The sequence below is a fragment of the Protopterus annectens genome, chromosome 6.part0 (genome assembly GCF_019279795.1).
Source record: "Protopterus annectens isolate FY-2018-M chromosome 6.part0, PAN1.0, whole genome shotgun sequence".
Taxonomy (NCBI): Eukaryota; Metazoa; Chordata; order Ceratodontiformes; family Protopteridae; genus Protopterus; species Protopterus annectens.
The window spans coordinates 1735273551-1735296873 of NC_056737.1; the positions used below are offsets into that span (position 1 = coordinate 1735273551).

The 23323-nt window shown below is 43.6% G+C and overlaps 1 protein-coding gene across 1 annotated transcript in view; it reads right to left on the minus strand.

Moving 5' to 3' along the window:
- The window catches only part of ATL3 (atlastin GTPase 3), a 1114372-nt gene that overhangs the window by 303228 nt on the left and 787821 nt on the right, over window positions 1-23323 (minus strand). The window contains exon 12 of the mRNA XM_044075127.1: window positions 21745-21774. Within this exon, the coding sequence (XP_043931062.1) occupies window positions 21745-21774 (30 nt within the window). The remainder of the gene's footprint in view (window positions 1-21744; window positions 21775-23323) is intronic.

Sequence of the window (23323 nt, forward strand, 5' to 3'; positions counted from 1 at the left end):
TATATATAAAAAGCCATAAACATTGCTAAACAGATAAAATCATGCACTATCAATAAACACTCTTTAATGCTTAGTAACTTTTTCCCAGTAGTCAAATAGACAATAAGTGTGATAAAAAACTCAAATAACTATAGAATGAGCATTTAACTATAGTTCAAATAAAGCATAAACTGTCCTCCAAGCGACCGTACTCTAAGAAACAATTCAATATAGATGTAAGCTAACTGTCTAAATAGCAGTAATATAGCATCTGCTCACAATGATATATTATAAATTGAATAGGTTTTGGCGCCATCTAATGTTCAAAGATAAATACAAATAAGAACTATTGGATAGTACCTTAAACTACAGTATGTAAAAACTAGATTAAATGAATATTAATGTACTTTCATATGAATTTAAATAAATTTTAGAATACTTATACTAATGGCTCTGTTAAATTATATAGTTAAACTGTCCTTCTAAAATATAAAAGCAATACAGCAAACAGGATGTAAAAACACAGTGTTCATAAATATACTCATTATAACATCTAAATAGAACAAAAACAAGTAGGCTAAACTCAAAAAAATCAAGGAGTTTAAATATAGACAGGTAAGTTTAGCTAATAACATTTAAAGATATCCATTCCAAGCATTACATTTGTGTAAAGGCTTTCTATAACAAAACCACCAACTGCAGTCCCCTAATCAAGCTTCTGAAAAAAAAATGCATGAATTTCTCAAATGAACAGGTGTACAGTGTAATACTTGTCTATTTAAACATTTTGGCATCTTTCAAGATAACATAAAAAACAACATTTTGTAGGAAAATATATGTTCTCTTCTTTACCCATTTTCTGGAATTGTAATAAATGAAACTAACCTGTTCATTTGTTTCAAGAACAATTTCCATCCTAATGCATGAAGGTAACTGCTCGCTTTGGAGCGAGAGAGACATGTATAGGATCGCTGAATGTAACGTGTGAGAAAGACATATTTAAACTTAAAAACATCCTTCGCTTGTGAAGAGGAACACTGTAAAATTTTCTATACTATTTAAAGACAACAGCACAAAACACGTCTCACTCTTTCCATCATATTTATCCTCTCCACTAAATTTTGTGAAGCTTTCTCTGAAAGGACTTAAAAATTACACCTTTATGGCACAAACTTCTGCTGGAAAAGGCTGGGTTCTCAATTAGGCACGCTTGACTAGAAGTGGTGCTGCTGAAGCAGATGCCACAAACTCCTCATCTACAGCATCTTCCCTATGTTTATGTTGTGGGTGCCCATTTCATGCACTGCCTACGCTACTTATTCTTTTCTGTTTTTTCTTCTTTTTTATGAAAGACATTATTCTTCATTTTTATGAAAGACATTACTTATTTTCAGGTCCATGTCTTCTGACTACTTGATTATTTTCGCCCAGCACTGCATCATTTAAGCCTGGTAACTAATATAACTATATGTTTCAGGTGTAGGCTACGCATGAATTTACTCATGCATTCTGGGGCTGGGCCACTTGGGTTTTCACCCTCATGAGTAATCTTCATCAAGCACAAACGATCTGTTCATAACCTGCACACGAGTCATATGTAATGGTGGTCATATCATGTTTCATACTAGCTGTTTTTGTTGTCTTCAGTATAATAGAAAGATGCATGTTATGTTTAAATATATGAATGCTTGCTTGGTTTGCATGTGCCTACCATGTAGAAGCATTTGTTAAAATGGTTTTACATATGTACTTCTTTAATACTGCTTTGTTTTTTCATTGTTAGGTAGAAATTTCTAGGGAAGTCTTTTAATTGCATTATGTTTGGGCAGCAGTGAATAATACAGAGCAAGTGTGGTACCATCTGCTTCAGTAATCACAGTAGCTCCAACGTGAATGGGAACTTCTGTATTTTCAGTTTACACTGCTTGAGTTAGACTGTTGTTGCTGCTTTTTATCATGGAGTATGGTTAATTTAAAAAAAAAAAAGCGTGACAATTATGATGCTTCTGCAGTCAGCACCCTGCACCCCCATTACTGGAGGTGATGCTATTTTTTTATTTTGCATTTCCATTTAATGTCTGTGTAGTTGATTCATGACACAATCTATATGTGTGCTCTTCTTGTGTTGTTTGGAAGGAGTATAGGTCTTTCTCCTGACAAAATCTAGAGGGATAGTTCCTTTGAAATTTAGGAACTGGAGAGACAAAAATATGTTTTAGCTCCTGAAGTTCTTTCTCTTTCTCTTGAAGGGATTTGAAGAGGGCTGCAGCATTAGAACCAAACAAGGCAGTATTTTCCAAAGGTGCAGCCATGATTTTTGCCTTGAAATCCTCAGGCAAAGACTGCAACCTCAATGAGGAATATCTCTCGAGGACAGAACCACATGCGGCTGATCTTACAGACAGCTGTGCTGCATCACAGCTGCATTTAAATGAAATGTCTAGTAAACTGGGATGAAATCCCCAAGATGGAAGAGAGCTGGGATATTGCTGGAGAGTCTAGCAGTTGTCAGCAATTTGGATGCCTGTGAAAGAAGACCTAGAGCATAACTTGGATATGCGTGCCTGAAAGTTAATGGCCCTAAAGGTCAGAGCGAAAAAAGTGTAGGCCTTTTTTCCAGTTCTCTCCATTATTTTACTGTCCTTATCAGAGGGGAGGAGATTGGTGGGGGCGGTAATTTGGAAGTTTTATCAGCAGACAAAGAGATCACAGCTGGGTCTGCAATACGGCATTTATACAACTACTGTCCTCAGGAAATTTATAGAACCCGTTTGGGCTTTTGGGAGAAAGAGGGTAAGACTCAAGGAGCTTAGATGCAGCAATGGCTTCTTGAAAGGCTGGCAAGACAGGCAGGATGGCTGAAGGAGCAGATGAGTCTATTTGCAAGAGGTCATAATACCTCTTTTGTACCTCAGACTTGTGAGCTTTGCCATTTGAAAAAGTTCATCATTTTGGAGATGTTTTTTCCAAAGACATCCTCTGCTCGTGACTCTCCATCACTGGAATCCACTTCAAGGGAGGCATATTCCACGGGACAGTCAATCTGAGTGGAATAAGCTACAGATTCATCTGAAGGGGATTCATCTTCCTCGGATGCCTCTAGTTCAGCAGATGGAGGAGGGGACCAAGGAGATGATGGTGTAAAAAGCGTCAAGGTAGAAAGCATAAGTGCCAGGAAAGTATTTAAAATTCCTTGAGAAAAGGCTCGTCAGTCAGGGGAAGGCTCCTGTATGGAAGACGCGTGCTTTTATTTTGTCTTCTCTTGAAAGAAAGGGCCATCCTAAACTGGGAAGGGAGGGCTAATGTAGGGCTGGGCTCCAGATCGGGCATTGGCAAAAACTCGATGGAAGGGGCAGGAGAGGTGCTACATGGAATGTTGGTAGGGGCGAGCCATGGTTCCCCATACTGTCCGAACCAGATGTCTGCAATACCTCTGCGGATGTGCTGTAGGAACCCTCCCTAGTGGCTTTTAGAGCAGTTTCCGCAGGAGGAGGGACGTCTGGGATCAGAGGTGCAGCTGAAGATTCAGGCCTTAACTTTGTAACCTTTTTCTTTGAAGCTCAATCGATGGACCAGCAGTACCTTCCATACCAAATGCTAACCTCTTTAATTTCTGGTTTTCTAGGTTAATGTTAAGGGCAGACAGACTGTGCAGAGTTTTAGGGATGAATGCCTGACAGATGGCATAAAGCCTTGTAGTCGTGATCAGACCCCAGACAAAAAAAGACACTGGTCGTGGTTGTCTTTGTGTTGAATCTATCTTCCACAATGGGACTTGCCCTTCTTGGATGACATTAGCCTCTAACAGCATCCAGTAACAAAAGTGTAAAAGATTTTCCCCAATGGGGCACTCATCTGAATAGAAGAAAAACTTTCAACAATCAGACAGATGGCTGGAAGCTGTAGCTGTAGTTCGTACTGGCTGCAGAGAAGTTCTGAGGATGCTATGTGCAGATGTCACTTTTATGGCCGACACTCTGCTGCACTATGTGCAATGTTGCACATACCTTGCAGTAGTTTAAGTCTTTGTTATACCTACAAGATCTTTGGGTTGCCTAAGTGGAATCTCCCTCATGTTATGAATACTGCAACATAGGAACAGAAGGACATCAAGCAAATACTTGCCTGACTTATAACAGAGAATTCAAAAAGGAGAGGCAGGACAGAGAGGCCATCCAAGCATTTGAAGGTGGTGATGCAGGGGTTATTGAGGATACAACACAGTGGGACTCGGAGGTTATCAACTGATAATGTTAAGAATGTATTACTTGCATCTAACAGTGAGGTCTCTTCCTTGGAGGGATCAAAGAATGGGTTGAATCCTAAGCACTAAATCCACTGCGGGGAAGAATCTAGGAGGAAAGGGAAGGCAGCTAAAAGGTTAAAGGTCCAGAAGGCTAAATTCTTAGAAATGAAAGGGCCCCCCTTACTGAAAGTCATAGTCAAGAAAATAATGCTTGATGAAAATGTAAACAGAAGACCACGTAGCTGTGGCACAGATATCTGCAAAGTAACCACACTTCCAGTGGAATGACTTGACAGCAGCAGTTTCCAGTGGACAGTAAGTCAGCCGACAGTGAAAAAATAATATAACTGGTAATCCACCTGGAGAGAGTTTACTTGGTGATGGCAAGCACTTTCCTCCCTGGAGCAGAGGAGATAAATCAGTTTGATCCTTTTCTGAAGTTTCCCTTTACTCTTTCACACTTTCTTGTATTTGATCTCTTTTACTCCGATTATTATTTTTGCTATGCAAAAGAGTCGACATATAACAAACATTTTAAAATGTGCATCATCCTGTATATAATTCATACACTGAAACTGTGTACTGTCATGTATATAATTGTGGCAAGTTTTGTCAGTCACTTCTGTCTAGTGTAATATGTTGCAGAGATCTTTTATTTTGGGTGAGTGTGTAAGTGGTTTATCATCAATGTTGCTCTAACACCTGCAAAATAAGTATGAGCTAGAACTTTTTTCCCAGGGGCTCCACTGAAAAGGTTTTTCCAGCCCAGTCAGATTATCTTGGTAATCAAAAGCAAAATCGAATCAATCAATCATGCACCAACTTCATTTAAAATCTGAGCTGATGGTACAAACCGAGAGTATGAAAACCTCTTCTCCTCTGGTTTCTGCCACAGTAAAGAAAACAAAGGGACAAATGGATTGGTAACATGGACCATTTAAAACCACTTGAGGGAGGTAATGTGGGCTGGGACTTGCAGGCAGCAAATCCTTCTAAAAGACCTCATAGGGTTCCTTACATCCCTACACGAGTGTCTGCAGCGAGCCTGTGAGTACAGGTGATGACCCCTCAAAAAAACATCAACTTAACTGCACTCAAAACATTGATTGGAACAGAAGACTGCAAAGCCTGACAGTCAAGTTCAAATTCCAGAGGGGATTTTCAAAGGTGACTTAAGATGTGAAGGACCTGCCTGACCTTCTGATGATGGGTCACAATTCTGCCCTCTACAAGGCCATGAGCAGAAACAGATAACCAATACACTGCAAACATGGAATAACTGAGGCCCAAATGATACATCAGCGTGAGATAGGCCAGGATGCCTACAAGCTATAAGCTAACAGACTGTGTAAAGTATCTGGTAATGTTCCTCTCAAATAGAGAATGCAACATGTTTGGGATAGCAAGTTTGGCTAATGGAAGGGTTCCTGGCAACCATAATAATTTCTGGCATCCTTGCTGAAAGGTCTGGCAGGATTAGAGACACTACAGTAGGAGTCCAACCTTGAGATAGTCAGCTGTCTCTCCAAATATGGGGAACACACCACTCAAATCAAGAGTCTACCATGAGAATTAACTTTGGTCTTTCTTCTCTGTATTTAGTTACCAATAGAATCGGTGAAACTGGAAGGAAGGTGGGACACAGAATGTGTCTAACAAAAACTTCCCCATGCCAGGCTGGGAAAAAAGAGGAGAGAAAGTACAGTTATGTACACTTACCATAAATGGAGATGTTCGAGTGCATTCACTGTTGCAGTCATTACATTTGGGTTATCTGCCTGCAGGTAGTCCTCAGTCGGCCTGATTATCAAAGTCTTGGGTCCTACAACAGTTGCTGTCCCTTCTTCCATGATGTCAGGTTGTCAGGGGTATAAAACATGCAGTCGACACCATTACATCAGTTTTTCTTGCTCCAGATGTCAAGTGCCCCCCTAATGGGAAGCAATTAAATCTATAAATACAAGGATATACCTCCAACAAGAAAGCAAACGCACCAAAAAGCTTTTAGAGCACAGTAAGTGAGAGTAGAGGTATAGCCAAAAGAAGAAAGGGGACTGGAGGGAGGGTAACCAGGACTGCAACAGTGAATACACTTGAACATCTACATTTATGGTAAATGTACACAATTGTACTATGTTCTTCGTGTTTCACTGTTGCAGTCATTACATTTGGGTAGATCACACAAAGCTAAGGTTGGGAGGAGGAATTTAAATAGACTTAGGACCAGCTATAAGGCCCTGCAAGACTGCAGTGGCAAAACCAGCTCTGGATTTAGAGAAAATTGGCAAATGATAATGCTTGGTGAATGTATGTACAGAACTCCAGGTAGCAGCTTCTAGGATGCCCCTAGTAGGGACGCCTCTGAGAAAGGCTGTAGAGGTAGATGCAGCCCTGGTTGAATGGGGTCTGATACCCTGTGGGATAGATTTTCCATGGTGCTTATAGCAGAAATTAATGCAGTGGCCTATCCATTTTGAAATGGTTAGTTTTGAAACAGCTTTCCCCTCTGTCCCTGCAGCAAATGCCACCAGCAGTTCAGATTTCGTTTAAGGTTTAGTTCTTTCCAAGTAGAATCTAAGCTGTCTGTGCACATCTAAAGAGTGAAGTATCCCTTCCCCTTTGTTCTGTGGGTTAGGAAAGAAGGTAGGCAAATGAATGGACTGATTAAGAGCAACACTGGATACCACCTTGGGCATGAAGGAGGGATTGGTCCTGAGGGACACCCTGTCCGCATGAAAGATGATGAAAGGTTCCACTACCATGAAGGCCTGTAATTCAGATACCCTTTTTGCAGAAGTAATTGCTAAAAGAAAAGCTGTTTTCCAGGAAAGAACTTTTAAATCTGCAGTAGCAGCTGGCTTGAAAGGAAGAAGAGTGAGTTTCTCCAAGACAAAGTTAAGATCCCAGGCTGGAGTTGGAGCTCTCCTAGGTGGCCTTAAATTTTTGGCCCCTCTGAGGAACTGCTTAAGCAGTGGGTGAGAGAAGAGGGGAGGCTCTGTGCTATAATGAGATGAAATGGCCGAAGCATGAATTTTGATGGAGGCAAAAGACAAGCCCTTATGAAGCATCTCAGTCAAGTATTGTAGAATCTGAGGTAAACTGGATACCGTTGCATTCATTCCTTGAGATTGGTTCCAGGCACAGAATTTTTTTCCATTTTGCAACATAAGATTTTCTAGTACTAGGCCTCCTTGCCTCTAAAATGATATCCATTACTGATTTACTGAGGGATGGTGAAGGAGAGATTAGGTAATTAGCCAGGCTGCTAGGTTCAGGGTTTGCAGCTGAGGGTGCAGAATCTGGTTCTCCTGCTGAGACAACAGGGAAGGAATGTGAGGCAGGTGCCATGGAGCCAAGTGTGGCACACTGCACAAGAGTGGGTACCAGTGTTGGTGAGGCCAGTCTGGTGCAATTAAAATCGTCCTTGGCTTGTCCTGTTTGATCTTTAGTAGTACCTTGGAGAGCAGAGGCAGAGGAGGAAAGGCATAAACTGATAGGTTTTTCCAGCTGAAGTATAGAGCATCCACTTTTCAAGCTAGCTTTTGGGGAATCATTGTGCAAAATTTGTCCAGTTGATGGTTCTGGAAGGAGGCAAACAGGTCTATATCTGAGCTCCCCCATTTGCTTGTCAACATGTTGAAAATCCTTGGTTCCAGTTTCTACTCATGTGTGTCCATGAGGTTTCTGCTTAGTCTATCTGCCAGTATATTTAATTTTCCTGGCAGGAATTGAGCTTGTAGATTCAATTGGTAGCTCAAGGCTGTGTTCCACAATGCCATGGCTAGTCTGCAGAGGGGGGTAAGAATGTGTACCCCCTTGTTTGTTTATGCACCACATGACAGTGGGGTTGTCCATCATTACCATTAGTTGTCCTGGAAGAATGTGGTCCTTGAAGGCTGTCAGAGCATTCTGTACAGCTAACATTTCCTTTTGATTTATGTGCAGGTGCATTTGACTTGGGTTCCATTTGCCCTGAATGCACTTCCCTGCCAGGTGAGCCCCCATGCATAGACTGATGCGTCTGTTAGGATTTGGGCAGCAGGGGGTAATGTGAATGGTAGTGCCCTGTTTTGGTGGCAGGCCTCTGCTCACCAAAGGAACTCTAGGTGTAGGCAAGATATGATAGGAATTCTTGCTTCTAGATCATGTGAATGTTGACACCATAGACTTTTGAGATACCATTTTAGTTTCCTCATATGCATCCTTGCATACGGAATTATAAGAATGCAGGAGGCCATGAACCCAAAGGCTTGCAGTATTTGCCTTGCAGATGGCTGGGTTTTTGTGGCCACTTGTCTGAAGTAAGTTGTCAAATGAATCTGTTTCTCTGGCGTGAGGAAAGCCATCTCAGAAGTTGTATTCAAGCTTGCTCCCAGGAATATAATTTGTTGGCAGGGTACCAGGTGGGATTTCTTTTCATTTATGGTGAACCCCAGACAAGTTAGTACCCTTTGAACAAAGGCCAGATGATTCAAAAGAATGCCCTTGCTTTCTGCCTGAATCAGACAATCGTCCAGGTATGGGTATATCTAAATATTTCTTTGCCTGCAAAATGCAATGACAGGAGCTCGGCACTTTTTGAATACCCTGGACGCAGTAGATAAACCAAAGGGCAGTGCAGAGAACTGGTAGTGCATGTAGTCTGCTTTGAAGTGTAGGTATCTTCTGCAAGACTCCCTGATAGGGATGTGCAGGTATGCTTCTTTTAAGTCTAGGGTTGCCAACCATGCATTCTTGCCTAGCATAGGAGGCAGCTGGTGAAGAGTCAGCATTTTGAAATCACCAGAAAGGTATTTAAAATAGAAATGTCCAGGATAGGACGCCATGTATTGCCTTTTCTGGGTACCAAGAAAGGTCTCAAATAGAAACCTTGTCCCTTTTCCTCTTCTGGTACCAACTGAATAGATCCCATGTTTAAGAGAGAGAGAGTACTTGATTTTGGGCCTCTGCCCACTGATTTGGGGGTAGATCTGGCCACCCGCTTGGTGTTGGTAATGTGTGGAAATGAAATCTGTATCCTTGGGACACTATATTTAAAACACATTTGTCCTGGGTAATGAGTCTCCAGTTTTTGGCCTGCAGACCAATCTTTCTGCCTAAAGGAGCAATCAGTTGGGAAGTATTTGGAAGTTTTAAAAACAAGTCATTGAGACAGTTTTCCATAGGGGGAGACTTACTACTCTCAGGTTTGGGTGCGGAAATCCCCCACTGCTTTGTCTTGTGTGTCCCTTGGGAATGAAACCTGGGGTTTCTGCTGTGTCTGGGTTTGGCTTGAGAAGACCTGGAATGGGCTGGAGAGAAACAATTTAGGAGGCTGAAAGTACAGTTTTGTACCTACCATAAATGTAGATGTTCGAAGATCCACATTGCTGCAGTCCTTACACTTGGGTAGTCCGCTGTCCTCGGTCGGCCCGAATATCAAAGTATACGGCTGACGTCGGTCAGGGCGCATTTGACTGACATCAGGACGTCAGGGTACAAATGCGCATGACCGATGTCATATCCTCAGTCTTTTCTTGCCCCAGATGTCAGAAGACCCTAAAAATAAAGGTCAAAACCAAAAGACAGCAAACAACCAACCAACCACCCTTGCACTAACTATATGTACAATATATACAATATACACAATATACAACCCAACCCACACAACCACCTCTAACTACAGAGGGAAGGAGGGAGAATTGGACTGCAGCAATGTGGATCTTGAACATCTACATTTATGGTAGGTACAAAACTGTACTATGTTCTTCATCTCACATTGCTGCAGTCCTTACACTTGGGTAGAATCCCAAAGCAGAGGTAAGGGAGGATGGCAAACTACAAGGAAGCAGGAGTCAAAATGCCCTGCAAAACAGCAGTGGCAAAACCAGCCCTGGACTTAAGAGTAAAGTGGCAGGTGATAATGCTTAGAGAAAGTATGCACAGAACTCCAAGTAGCTGCCTCCAAAATATCCTTGGTTGCCACTCCCCTTAAAAAAGCTGTTGAAGTGGCAGTAGCCCTAGTGGAATGAGGCCTAATCCCAGCTGGAATCTCCTTGCCATGATGGGAATAACAGAAAGCAATGCAAAACCCAATCCACTTAGAAATAGTTTGTTTTGACACAGGCTTGCCCTGAGAACTCAAAGCAAAAGAAACAAACAACTGGTGAGAGTGCGTCAACCCTTTAGGTCTGTCCAAGTACTAGACAAACTGCCTGTGAACATCTAAAGTGTGCAAAATCTTTTCCCCTTTGTTTTGGGGATTCGCATAAAAAGTAGGCAAATGAATAGTTTGGTTTAAAGCCACACTAGAAACCACCTTAGGCATAAAGGAAGGATTAGTACGTAATGATACCCTATCCTTATGGAAAATCAAGAAAGGCTCAACCGCCATAAGGGCCTGTAATTCAGACACCCTTCTTGCAGAGGTAATGGCCAATAAAAAAGCAGTCTTCCATGATAAATATTTCAACTCAGCAGTAGCTGCAGGCTCAAAAGGTTGTAGAGTGAGTTTCTCCAACACAAAATTGAGATCCCAAGCAGGAGCTTTTCGTGGGGGTCTTATATTCTTTGCCCCTCTAAGAAATTGCTTGAACAAAGGATGAGAAAACAATGGTGGGTCACAATCATAGTGAGCCGAAATTGCTGCAGCATGAACCTTAATAGAAGAGAAAGACAAACCTTTGTCCAGTAACTCAGTAAGATATTGAAGAGCCACACTCAAATTAGGCCCAGAAACATCAAAATCTTTTGCTGCACTCCAAAATAAAAATCTCTTCCATTTATCCGCGTACACTTTCCGTGTACTAGGCCTTCTAGCTTCCAAAATAACATTCAAAACTTGCTGAGGAAGTGGAGGCCCACTATGGTTCAAAACAGAATATGCCAGGCTGTTAGGTGCAGAGAGTGAAGCTTGACATTGAGCAAATGGCTGTCCTCCTGTGACAACAGGTGTGGAATCGAAGGTAAAGGCCATGGAGGCTTCCGTACTAGACTTCTTAGTAATGGGTACCAGTGCTGTCGAGGCCAATCTGGAGCTATTAAAATCATCCTTGGCTTGTCCTGTCTGACCTTCAGAAGTACCTTTGGGAGGAGAGGCAGAGGTGGAAAGGCATACACATGAAGATTGCTCCAATTGAAAAAAAGAGCATCCACTCTCCAAGCTGTGGGATGAAACCTTTTGTGCAAAACTTTGGCAGCTGATGGTTTAGTGGAGAAGCGAACAGATCTATGTCTGGAGTTCCCCATGACACTGTCAATTTCTGAAATACATGAGGATCCAATTTCCACTCGTGGGGATCCATAATTGATCTGCTCAACACATCTGCTAAGGAGTTCTGTGCTCCTGGCAGAAACCTTGCCTGAAGATTGAGCTGTAAACTGAGAGCAGTCTCCCACAAAATCATTGCTTGCCTGCATAGAGGATAAGAATCGTTCCCCTTGCTTGTTGATGTACCACATGACAGTTGTGTTGTCTGTTAGAATCAACACCTGTCCTGGAAGAAGGAATTCCTTGAAAGCTATTAATGCAAACTGGACTGCTAACATCTCCTTCATGTTGATATGTAGATGTTGTAGTCTGACAGGCCACTTGTTTTGTATCCACTTTCCATTTAGATGAGCTCCCCAAGCTTTGTCTGAGGCATCTGTCGTTAAAATCTGACTCGCCTCCGGCCGGGTCACAGAGAGTCCCTTGTTTAGGTGACATTCCTGAGCCCACCACGAAAATTCCTTCTGAATGCAAGGTATTATTTGAATGACAGTGTCCAGATCCTGGCAGTGCTGTGTCCATACATTTTTGAGATACCATTGTAGCTTCCTCATATGCAGTTTGGCATTGGGAAGCACCAGAATACAAGATGCCATGAACCCTAAGGCTTGAAGGACTGTCCTTGCAGTCAGTCCGGACTGATGAGATAGTTGATGGAAGTAAAGGGATAAGACTCTTTTGTTTGTCCGGGGTTAAAAAGGCCATCTGGGATGCTGTATTCAGTCTCACACCCAGAAAGCACATGTCTTGAGAGGGTACTAGACTGGACTTTATTTCGTTCACAGAATACCCTAGGCATCTTAGCACTGCTATCACATATTCCAAATGATGAAGAAGCTCTTCCCTTCCTTGAGCCAGAATTAGGCAGTCGTCCAAATAAGGATAGATCTGTATTCCTTTTAGTCTGAAGAAAGCTATCACTGGAGCCAGAACTTTCGTGAACACTCTGGGCGCAGTAGATAAGCCAAAGGGCAATGCAGAGAACTGATAGTGAGAAGTCCCAGCTCGAAAACGCAGATACTTTCTGCAACTGAGTCTGATAGGAACATGAAGGTAAGCCTCCTTGAGATCCAAAGTTACCAATCAATGATCTTTGCCCAGCAGAGGTAAAAGCTGCTGCAACGTCAACATTTTGAACTTGGGAATGTCCAGATAAGTGTTGAGGATAGATAAATCCAAAATTGGTCTCCACGTGTTCCCCTTCTTTGGTACTAGGAACAGGCGAGAATAAAATCCTAGGCCCACTTCTGGCAGAGGGACCGGCTGTATGGCCCCTAGTTGGAGCAACAGAGAAACCTGTTTGTGAGCCTCTATTCTTTGTTGAGGAGGAACGTCTGGCATGCCTTTGAAAGGAGGCAAGGTATGGAAATAAAACCTGTAGCCGTGGTGTATGATATCCAATACCCATCTGTCCTGGGTAATTAAACTCCAATTTTCTTTGAAAAGTGCCAACCTTCCTCCCAAAGGTGCTGCCAGACGAGCAGGCTCTGGCAGCTGAAAAGGTAGGTCATTGGGTCTGCTACGAAAGGACTGACCCCTGCCCTCACCGAAGCCTGTGCAGGAGAACTCCTGTTCTAGGCCTGAAAGAGCCCTGAGCTCTGCCCTACCACGTCTAGATCTACCCCTAGACTGGGAATCATAAGAAGGATACGTCCACCCTTTAGTAGGCCAATTTCTACTAAACTTTGGAGGCTGGACTTGCAAAAAATCTTTAACAGTCTGCATAGACTTAGCGTTGTCTTCCATTTTCTTTAAAACTGTCTCAACAGGAGGACCAAACAACACGTCAGATTGTAAAGGAGCATCTAAAATCCTTGTTTTAACATGTTCAGACAAATTCTGATCCCTCAACCAGGCGTGCCTGCGAAGAACTGACCCAGTGGCAGCCACCCTAGACGAGGCCTGTACAGCATCAAAACCACATTGCAAAGAATGCTTACCCACCAGTTCAGAAACATGCACTAAATCTTGCAACTCTTTACAATCAATACCAACTGCCAGAGCATCAATCTTAGACTTCAATTGTGAAAGGAGATAATTTTGGTATTTCAACATGTGAAACTGGCAATTCAGAGCCCTCATAGCAAGAGTAGAAGAAGTATAGACTTTCTTTCCCCATCTATCCAAGGCCCTAGCCTCCTTGTCTGCAGGAACCGGATTTTTAACAACAGAAGCCTTAACACCTTTAGGCCCCTGGCTAACAGTTTCTGGGTCTGCCCTAGGACTCTTAAAAAGATACTTATGAGCTTCAGGCACCCTGTAATACCTATCCGGCTTAACAGGAGCAGGAGGCAAAGAATCAGGATTAAGAGAAGCCTCTGTAAAACATCTTCCACTACATCCAAAACAGGAGGTATAGCCAAAGGCCTATGCTGGGGTAAAACAGAAATTCCTAAGCCTTTTCCTGGAATCAGAGAAGTCCTGACCTTCCCACTTAAAATGCTCCCTCATGGAATGAAGAGTTTCTGAAAAGAAAAATCCTCAGCAGGAGTAGCAGGAGGACTAGAATCATCCACATCAGAATCAGAATAAGCCGAGTACTCCTGCAAGTCTTCAGCCAAGACTCTGAAACATCTGAAGCCTGCTCAAAACCCCCAGCTCAGGCTCCACCCTAGGTCTCTTATCAGGAGGGGGCATAGAACCCCTAATCAAAGTAATCAAATCTTCTGCCATTTTAAGCATATGCTTCTTGGGCAAAGTACCTGAAGAGCTAGGGGTAACACCAACTGAAGCTAAACCTGGCCTGCCCCTGGGAGAAGCCTTTGAAACAGAAGGAGAGGGCCTAGCCACCTTAGGAAGGGAGGGAGTATAGTAACCTGAGAAGCCCCCTCAGCCTGACTTGTCTCCTGAGAGGCCACATCTTGCAATAATAAGGTCTCACCCTGGGAAGACAAAGAAACCTCCGGTGGAGCCACCGGCTCCACCGACACCTCTAAAGAACCGGCGTCCGTACAGACGGCTCTTCTAGCCTGGGCTTAACTGCCTTGTCCTTGCGCTTCTTCGAAGAAGCGGCCGGAGCATCCGGCGGCATTTTATAGTTGCACCGCTTCCCAAAGACTAACCTTGCACAATCCAACCTTCTCTTTATAGTGCGTTTATTAAATCTAGCACAAGAGCGACAGCCAACAACGTCGTGCTCAGGCCCTAAGCAAGGAATACACAAAGTATGATAATCTCTATGCGGTATCTGTTTCCCACAAGAAATGCAATTATTGACTTTTCTGACATCCGGTAAATTACTGAGGCAAGAAAAAACTAAAATATTCCCCAACGGGGTACTTAGCCAACTTTGAACTCGGTCTGAAACTTCGAAATCGAAAAATCTCAGAACGCCAACCGGCACTTGCAATGCTGCTTCTGCATCGGACCATGCGGCAAAAAAGACTGCGGATATGACATCGGTCATGCGCATTTGTACCCTGACGTCCTGACGTCAGTCAAATGCGCCCTGACCGACGTCAGCCGTATACTTTGATATTCGGGCCGACCGAGGACAGCGGACTACCCAAGTGTAAGGACTGCAGCAATGTGAGATGAAGAACATCGTGTAAGAAATCCTTTTACAGTTTGCATAGATTTAGCTTTATCTTCCATCTTTTTAAGAACTTCCTCAGCCTTGTTGCCAAACAGGAGGTCCTGATTTAAGGAAGCATCCAACAATTTAGCTTTAACATGATCAGGCAAACCTTGCTCCTTAAGCCAAGCATGCCTTCTGAGCACAGACCCAGTGACAGCAGCCCTGCATGAGGCATCTAATGAATCAAATCCACATTGTAAAGTATGTTTTCCAACCTGTTCAGCAGAATGTATTAAATCCTGTAATTCTTTATTTTCAGCACAGTCAGGAATTATCATCATTTTCTGTTTAAGCAATCCAATAACATGTTTTTGATACTATAACATATAAAACTGGCAGTTTAAAGCCCTAATGGCCAAGGCTGCAGAAGTGTAAACTTTCTTACGTCATCTATGCAGCGCCCTGGAGTCTCTATCAGAGGGGGTAGGATTTTTAGCAGTAGAAGCCTTAATGCCCTTGGGTTCCTGTGAAATAGTCTCTGGATCCGCAATAGGATTTTTAAAAAGGAACTTGTGAGAATCAGGAACCCTGTAATATCGGTCAGGTTTTCTGGGAGCAGGAGGCAACGAATCAGGGGCCAAACTAGATTCAGAAAAGGCATCATCAACTATGTCTAGTACAGGAGGGATAGCTAAAAGGCGTATGCTGAGGCAGGAGTAAGAAATCCCTAAGCCTCTTTTTTGAATCAAAAAAATCCTGGCTTTCCCAGTGGAAGATCTCACCAAAAGAAAAATCCTCTGGAGGGGAAGCAGAGGGAATAGAGTCCTCTGCATCAGAATCCTCATAAGTAGATAAGGGCAAATCCAGATCATCAGAAGAATCAGAAAAATCAGAATCCTGTACAGAAGATTCATAAACAACTTCAGTCCTAGGTCTCTTAGAAGGGGAAGGTTGGCTTCCCCTGATTATAAGATCTTCAGCCATTCTTATCATTTGTTTTTTAGGCATAGAGGCCTGAACATGCAGCCTGGACATTGTTTTTTTAGGCATGGTTCGAGATTTTGGCCTATATGAAGAAGGGGCCATCGGTTTAATATGCAAGTCCGTAGGCCTGAATTCACCCTCAGAAGCCGGTGCCTGCACAGTGGCTCCAGACCCATCCAAGGTACAGACATCCGCAGGTTTCACAGATGAAGCATTTTGCGGCAGTAGGTCTGGCCAACCGTTTGGGGCTGGTAAGGTGTGGAAGTGAAATCTGTATCCTTGGGAAACTATATTTAAAACCCATTTGCTTTGGGTAATGACTTCCCAGATTTTTGCATGCAGGGCAACCTTTCCCCCTAAAGGAGCAGTCCGTTGAGCAGAGCTTGGAAGGTTTAAGGTTAAGTCATTGTGACAGTGTACCATAGGGGTGTCTTACTACTTCCAGCTTTGGAAGTGTGAGCCCACCACAGATGAGGCCTGTGAGTACCTTGAGACTGTAACCTGGTTGATCTGCTGGTCCTGGGTTTGGACTGAGAAGGCCTGGAAGAGACAGGAAAGGACCAATTCCTAGAAGGCCAATGCCTACTAAATCTGGGAAGGCTGTACTTGCAGGAAATCTTTAACAGTTTGCACAGATTTAGCTTTTTCCTCCATCTTTTTAAGTACTTCTGCTCTGTTGCCAAACAGGCGGTCTTGGTTTAAGGGAGCATACAGTAATTTAGCTTTAACATGATCTGGCAAAGTTTGCTCCTTAAGCCAAGCATGCCTTCTAAGTACACACCCAGTGACAGCAGTCCTGCAAGATGCCTCTAAGGAGTCAAAACCACATTGCAAAGTATGTTTACCAACTTGTTCAGCAGAATGCATTAAATACTGTAATTATTTATTTTCAGCACAGTCAGGAATCAACATCATTTTCTGTTAAAGTAATCCAATAATATGCTGCTGGTACTTTAACATATGAAACCGGCAGTTTAAGGCCCTAATGGCCAAAGTAGCAGAAGTGTATACCTTCTTACCCCATCTGTCCAGGGCCCTGGAATCTCTATCAGAGGGGGTAGGGTTTTTGGCAGTAGCAGCCTTAATGCCTTTGGGTCCCGGTGAAATGGTCTCTGGGTCCACAGTAGGATTCTTAAAGAGGAACTTGTGAGAGTCAGGTACTCTGCAATACCTGTCAGGTTTCCTGGGAGCAGGAGGTAAAGTGTCTGGGGCCAGGCTAGATTCCAAGAAGGCATCATCTACAATGTCCAGTACAGGAGGGATAGCTAAAGGCCTGTGTTGAAGTAGGAGTAAGAATTCCCTATGCCTCTTTTTGGAGTCAGAGTAATCCTGGCTTTCCCAGCGGAAATGCTCCCTAAGAGTGTGCTAAGTTTCACCAAAAGAGAAATCTTCTACAGGGGAAGCAGAGGTAATGGAGTCCTCTGCATCAGAATCCTCATAGGTAGATAAGGGCAAATCCTGGTCATCAGAAGAAACAGAAATTTCAGAATGCTGATCAGAAGAATCAGAAGGAAAATCAGTTCTAGGTCTCTTAGAGGGAGAAGTCTGGCTTCCCCTGATTAGAGTAATAAGGTCTTCAGCCATTCTTATAATTTGTTTTTTAGGCATATGGGCCTGACCATGAGGTCTGGGCGACGGTTTTCTAGGCATGGATCGAGTTTTAGGCCTTAAAGAAGAAGATGGTGTTGGTTTGATATGGAAGTCAGTAGGCCTGAATACACCCTCAGAAGCCGGTGCCTGCACAGCGGCTCTGGACCCATCCAAGGCAGAGACATCCACAGGTTCCACAGTGGAAGCAGCATCTTGTGGCATACCGGACTCCGAATGGGTCTCAGTAGAGGCTTACAAATCTGAGGTATCAGGGGTTGTGAAAGCGCCTCACTGAGTACCAGCGAACTGGCGACTAGTTTAACGGAAGCGTCATCGGCAGCTTTGGACGTATGCGGTCTGTCTCTGTCTTTATTTTTATGTTTTTTTCGGAATGTTGGTAGTCGGATGGCTTACCGAAGCCATTTCTGGATAATTGAACCAAGTACTGAAATAATTTGATGCAAAAAAGAACAGACGACAAATAGTTCGAGGACTGAATAAGGCACAAAACCGACAGCGAGGGACATCATGGTCTGGGCCTAAGCAAGGAATGTAGTACGAATGAAAATCTTTATGAGGTATTTGCTTTCCACAATACAATTGTTAATTTTTACTGACATCAGTTTAGAGCAAGAAAAAGGATCCCCAATGGGGTACTTAGCTTTTTAGAAGACTTCGGCTCTGAAACTTGAAAATGAAAATTTCAGGAGTCGGCCGACCAGCACTTGCGAACTACTACTGCTTCGGGCACCACACAGCAAGAAAGACTGATATAATGGTGTTGGCTGCATGCTTTATATCCCTGATTACCTGACGGCATGGAAGATGAGACAGCAACCGATGCAGGACCCAAGACTTTGATAATCAGGATGACTGAGGGCTACCTGCAAGCAGATAACCCAAATGTAATGACTGCAACAGTGAAACACGAAGAACATCTATGGATGCACAAACCATTGCCTTACACTGAAGTACTGGTCACCCATAGTGAACTGAAGGAATGCAATGCAGGCCTAAGAAATTAAGGTGAGAAAATATGTGGATCATGTCAACTGACACTATCAGATACCCTGCAGCAGAAGAATAAACACAATCTCCCTGAAAGGGTACCATCCAGAAACTAAAGTTATGTACTCATCATAATGACAGATCCATGTTGTCACACTCTATGGTTCAACTGGTGGGACTTAGGACCAGACTCACATCTGACAGCAGCAGATTCTAAAGCCTTTCAGCTCAACTTGCCTCCACCTCCCTTACCCAGAACTCTTCAGACTGAATTTGCCACACCCCAAGTATTCATATAATGATAAAATATATCCAACTAATCCCCATTTTCCACATAAATACAAGAACACTCAGGGAAAATGCAAGACTCTTGGTGAGCAGAAAGAAGAGCCCATGCTGTCCAGCAATCACCAAGGGGAGACTCACCAAATCAACAAGAAGGTCAAGAGAAGGGCAGGAAGGTTAATCCAGATGGAGATAGATAACATGGATCTATTGTTATGGTGAGTACATAACTTTCATATCCAATGTTGTCTGGTCCATCTGCATTCAACCTGTGGAAGACAGTATCCAGCTATGATAATTCCGAGGGAGTGAACTACGGAAGGATATTCTACGACACAGTAGAACCAAAAGAAGCCCTAGACCTGGATTGAATATCCAGCTTATAATGAGACAAAGGTATGATGATGGCCCAACCAAATAGCAGCTGCAGTTATCATCCATAGGTACACTAGGAAGAAAAACTGTTGAAGTAGCTACAGCTCTAGCTGAATGGCTTCTAGGCTTTTGTGAAAGAGACTTGCCACTCAGAGAATACAAAAACACAATACAACCTGACAACCTGCTTGATAAAGTCACTTTAGACAGAGGTGAGTCCATCCTGGATTTTGGGAAGGAAACACACTGGTTAGATGTTCTAAGGATTTGGTATGGTCAAGATAAAAATGTAGCTGACTATGCACATCCAAACAATGCAGAAAATATACACCTCTGTGGGAAAAAATGGGAAAGAACACAGGAAGATGAATAGAACTGTGAAGGTTACTCTCTGAACCCACCTCAGGTAAAACAGAAGGATTTGTATGAAGAGATGCACTGTCCTTATGAAAAAACAAATAAGGTGGAGAAGAATTAAGTGCTTGCAATTCTGAAACCCTTCTGACTGAGGTAAATGCCATCAAAAAGAAAGTTCTCCGGGATAAAAGCTTCAGATCTCAGGAGGCTGAAGGTTCAAACAGTGGACCAGTCAAGACCTGAAGAACAAAGGCCAGATCTCAGGGAGGCACAAGATATTGTACTGGAGGACAAAGAAAAGCACCTTTTAAAAAGGTCTTGGAAATTTTGAGAAAAGCCAAGGACATAACTCTGCCAACATGAAAGCTTGAAACGTTCACTAACTGAACCTTGATAGAAAAATGGAGCCTTTACTGAACAGCTCAGCTATAAAATCCAAAAATGACTCCAAGGGAGCAGAGAAGAGATAGAGTCCCTAAGCCTCCACCCATAAAACAAATCTCTACCATTTACTGGTGTACACTTTCCTAGTGGATTCTTGCTGAAAGAATGACAATATATGAACCACAGCCTTCGAAAGCTTGGGATTCCTGGCCTTCAAAGGAACTGGTGGCACCATGCGGTCAATTAGAGGGACTGAAGATTGGGTGGCTCCAGCTCGGCTAAATGAGAGATAAGACCCAGAATAGGATCAAACACCCAAGGGGAGTGTTTCAGAAGAGGCAACAGGAAGGGAAACCATAGCTGTTAAGACCAAAAGGGGGCAATGAGGATCACAGAAGCTCCGCAACAGGCTGTTTTCTGAAGAAACTTCACTATCATGGGAACTTAGGGATAAGCGTAATGGAGACCCGGATTCCGAGCAAAAATCAGGGCATCCATGAGTGCCTGTCCTAGAGGAGGGACAAGGGCATAATAACTGTTGCAATTGGTGTAGCTCATGGATGCAAACACGTCACAATATGGGAGTGCTTCAGCTCCAAAAAATTTGAGCTACCACCACTGGATTTAGGAACCACTCATGGGGCAACAGAATGCTCAAGCAGAGAAAGTCTGCCAGAATGTTGGACTTTTCTGGGATATGCATTGCCACCAGAAACTGTTGACAGCAGATCTCCCACTGCCAAGTCCTCATGGCCTCTTGACAAAAAGAGAGCAAAGAGTGCGTTCCCTATGTTTGTTAAGGGAACAGACTACCAACATGTCCATCTGAACAGTAATCACACCCCTTGAGAGAACGTCCTGGAAAGCCTGCAACGTTATGAGGACCACTCATCTCCTGGGCACTGATGTGAATGTGAGCCTTTGCAGAAGACCAGAACCTTTTAACAGTCCACCCTTCAAAATGCTCCCCAACCCAGAAGGGAGGCATCTGTAGCAAGAGTGGCAGAAGGAGAAGGAATTACAAAAGGTCTTCCCTGTAGTACTAATGGAGACTGTAACCACCACTGAATCTGCTCTTGACTCACACTTTTCAGCCATATCAGGAAATCTACAGGATGGGTAAGTAGTGACCATTGTATGGCCATTGTTCATTGTAGTGCCTGCATATGATACCTGGCCAGAGGGACTGTCCTTACTGACACTGCCATATGAACCAAAAGCTTCAGAATTGCATGAGGTGGAAATTTGAGAATCACAAGGACTGACAAGACCTGAGCTCGAAGATTGACAACTCTGGAAGAAGGACGTCTGGTGATCTGATGGACTGTGTCCAAATGACACCCTATATAACTCTAGGACTTGTACAGGCTGAAAGCTCAATTTGGGATAATTGACTGTGATGCCTAAATGTTCGCATAGCTGGAACAAGGAATCCCTGGCCAGTACCAACAAAGTCTTCATGGGGGCAGTGAGGAACCAATCATCCAGGTACAGAAAATTCTGAAACCCCTGCAGCTGGAACCAGGCTGTGACCACTGCCATGCACTTGATAAACACTCGGCTGGCTGTGGTGGGACCAAATGGCAGGGCCCAGAACTGATAATGATTGGCCCCCAGCTGAAAGTGAAAGAACCTCTCCAAGAACACCAATCTAGCTTTATGTGATGGTAGGCATCCTTGAGATCTATAGAGCACATCCAATAGTCCTTCCTCAGAAAATGCAATATGGACTGTACTGTGACCATCCACAACTTGATCTTTCTGACAAACTGGTTCAGCTTGCTCAAGTCTAAGATAGGTCTAAGCTTCTTTGTCGTCTTTTGTAATTAAAAGAATATGGAAGAGACCCTGGATCCTCTCTGGTCTGGTGGGATCTCTTGGATGACTCACTTTGCCAGCAGCTTGCAGAGCTCTACTACTGCAGGAAGTCTTTGATGGGATATAACATCAGGGAGACATTTTTTCTGGGAGACCTTTGGAAATTTCTATAAAGGGGATAACATACCCTCTTGATACGAGACAACACCCAGGCATCTGAGGTGATGGCCTCCCAAGATTTGGGGTGGACCACTAAATGGCTCCCAACTGCCTGCAGAGTCGAGCAATTGTGCAACCCTTCAGGATTGCTAAAAGGGCCCTCCAGAAAAAGCTCCATGGAAGCACTAATTTTGCAGACCACCTCTGCCCCTGGTGCAGTATCCATTATGATCCCCCCTGACCCTAAATTCCTTAGTGGAATGTCCTGGGAAGAACACTGTAACTTCTTGAAGAAGAGCTGTTTACCACCTTTCTGATTCTTAGAAAAGATCACTGGGGGGTAGATATGCAGTCTCCCACAGCAGACAGTGTCTTTCCATCTTATTCGCTCATAAGCATGTCCTTAACATTGGGTACAAACAAGAAGGACCTACCAAAAGGGGCATTAATTAAGGATGCTTTGAAGCAGTCTGCGAAGTTGCACAATCGCATCCAGGAGTGGCACCTAAATGCAATTCCAGAGCCTGCTGCTATGGACGCTCCCTCAGCCATGTTCAAAATGAGTCTTATCAAAATGTTGGCAATGGAAGTCAGGGTGGACAAAACGGTCTTCAGCTTTTTCTGGGTATCTTGAGACTACTGTGTCTTGAGGCTACTTTACACTTCAGATACCAAATCTCACTGAAATCTTGTCATGTGAGGGAAGTAACAGCCCTCAAAGTAAATGTAGATGAAGCACAGGATTGCTTTCCTTACTGATCCAATGTCCAAGACTCTGTTTGGGGATGGGGGTGGGGGTGAAGGGTGGATCAAGAAGCTCTCTTCTGAAATCTCCATTTTGGTGGCTGATGTCGCCATCATGATGACATTGGTGGCTGGATGCTTGCTCCAATTAGGCTTGTCCTGGGGGGGGGGGGGGTCTGCAAGAACTTTGTCCAGTATCTGAGGTATTAGTTCTATTGTGTTGGGCTCCTTCCACACTCTCCGAAATACCAAATCTATAAGGGCATCTGAAGGGGATACCACCCAGGGAGTGGATGGGTCTACGCCAAAGGCCTCTAGGAAGACTGACTACTCCAGAGAGAGGCAAAGTGAGTGCTGGCAAAGCAGTTCCAATAAATCACCAAAAGATGCATCATCATATGGGGACTTAGGGCAACCCTCTCCTTCCCTGAGGTCAGTTTCTTCAGTGAGGGATTCTTCCAGAGAATCCAAGTGCTTCCTCTTGCACTTTCTCTGCCCTGATGCCTCCTGCTCCAACAAAGCAGAAGGGGAAGAGTGAAGCAACTTCCCATGGGGGCAGACTGGATGTCTGTGGATGTAGGCTGTCTGGCAGCAGGCTGATGACTGGTCAGCAGCAAAAATGGAAAAT